Here is a 1,191-nt window from a genome sequence, read left to right as displayed (position 1 = left end):
AGAAAAGAAACCAAAGAATTGATTAGTATTAATGCTAAACGTTTTTGTAGTTGTTAAAGAAACTCAGTGTTTTCTCATATGAAACCTTGAGCTGCTGCATTGCTCAGGTGAATCACCTCAGACTAATAATAACCATTGTTATGTAATGGGAGGAACCCTGTCTCTTTTCAGTTTAACTCCTAACGCTTCTCAATCAGAGTGAAAGGTGAGAAATTATCAGAAAGAGTTGCACACGAGTGACTTCTGTAATCTCTCTGTATCAGCTGCTCTGCAGGCCCTGAAGAGGAAGAAGCGCTTGGAGCAGCAGCTCACTCAGATTGATGGCACTCTCTCCACCATCGAGTTTCAGAGAGAAGCTCTAGAGAACTCGCACACCAACACAGAAGTCCTGAAGAATATGGGCTTTGCTGCCAAGGCCATGAAGCAAGTCCATGAGAACATGTAAGAACCTGCTGGTATAACCAATAAAACTGCAATTTCTTTGTAGTAATTTACCTGAAATGTCTAAAACTGGTACATGGCAGGGACCCAACCGTGCACCAATTTTAAGACATGTATATCTCTCTTCTCTTTTTCAGGGACGTTGACAAAATAGATGATCTGATGCAGGATATCACAGAGCAACAGGATGTGGCTCAAGAGATCAGTGAGGCCATTTCCAGACCTTTCGGCGAGACATTTGATGAGGTTGATACCTCTTCTATCTCCTCTGTCAAAATCAACTTTTATGGCACACTCTCTCCTTTTTTTTTTTTTGTCATTTTTGTGACATATATTTTAAGATATGTGTGGTACTTTCTGTGTGTAGCTTGCTTATCCATTTCTTGCTCTCCAAAAATGCATCTGACAAAACTCTGTGTGTTGTTTACCTTATGTGTTTTCTTAGGATGAGCTGCTGGCAGAGCTGGCGGAGCTGGAACAGGAGGAGCTTGAGGAGAGCATGAAGAGTATGGGCGGACTACCCAGCGTACCCAGCTCCAAACTGCCTACAGCACGGCCCAGTCAGCGCGCAAGTAAGTACAACATAGCACAGGCCTACAACAGTAAATAAAGTTTTTAACCACTACTGTACATATTTGAAAATTCACATGGCACTTTCACAATTTCATCTGAACAATACATTCTTGATTTTGACAAATTAATCTTTCCCAAAACTACAAGCATGTGGCTGACACAGATGTTGAATTGTAC

General features: G+C 41.5%; 1 protein-coding gene across 1 annotated transcript; it reads left to right on the top strand.

Moving 5' to 3' along the window:
• Window positions 1-202: 202 nt before the first annotated feature.
• LOC111648739 (charged multivesicular body protein 4c-like) lies at window positions 203-1,139 on the top strand (the record flags this gene model as incomplete). The annotated part of the gene is made up of 3 exons (XM_023398484.2): window positions 203-441; window positions 579-687; window positions 887-1,139. Coding segments are annotated over 3 exons (513 nt in total), but the record flags the coding sequence as incomplete, so codon positions are not given.
• Between the last annotated feature and the right edge of the window lie 52 nt (window positions 1,140-1,191).

This window comes from Seriola lalandi, unplaced genomic scaffold, assembly GCF_002814215.2.
Source record: "Seriola lalandi dorsalis isolate HSWRI2012SDOR001 ecotype SW California unplaced genomic scaffold, Sedor1 jcf7180002046771, whole genome shotgun sequence".
Lineage (NCBI taxonomy): Eukaryota > Metazoa > Chordata > Actinopteri > Carangiformes > Carangidae > Seriola > Seriola lalandi.
The sequence above is the reverse complement of the archived record's forward strand: the minus strand, read 5'-3'. Positions and strand labels throughout refer to the sequence as shown.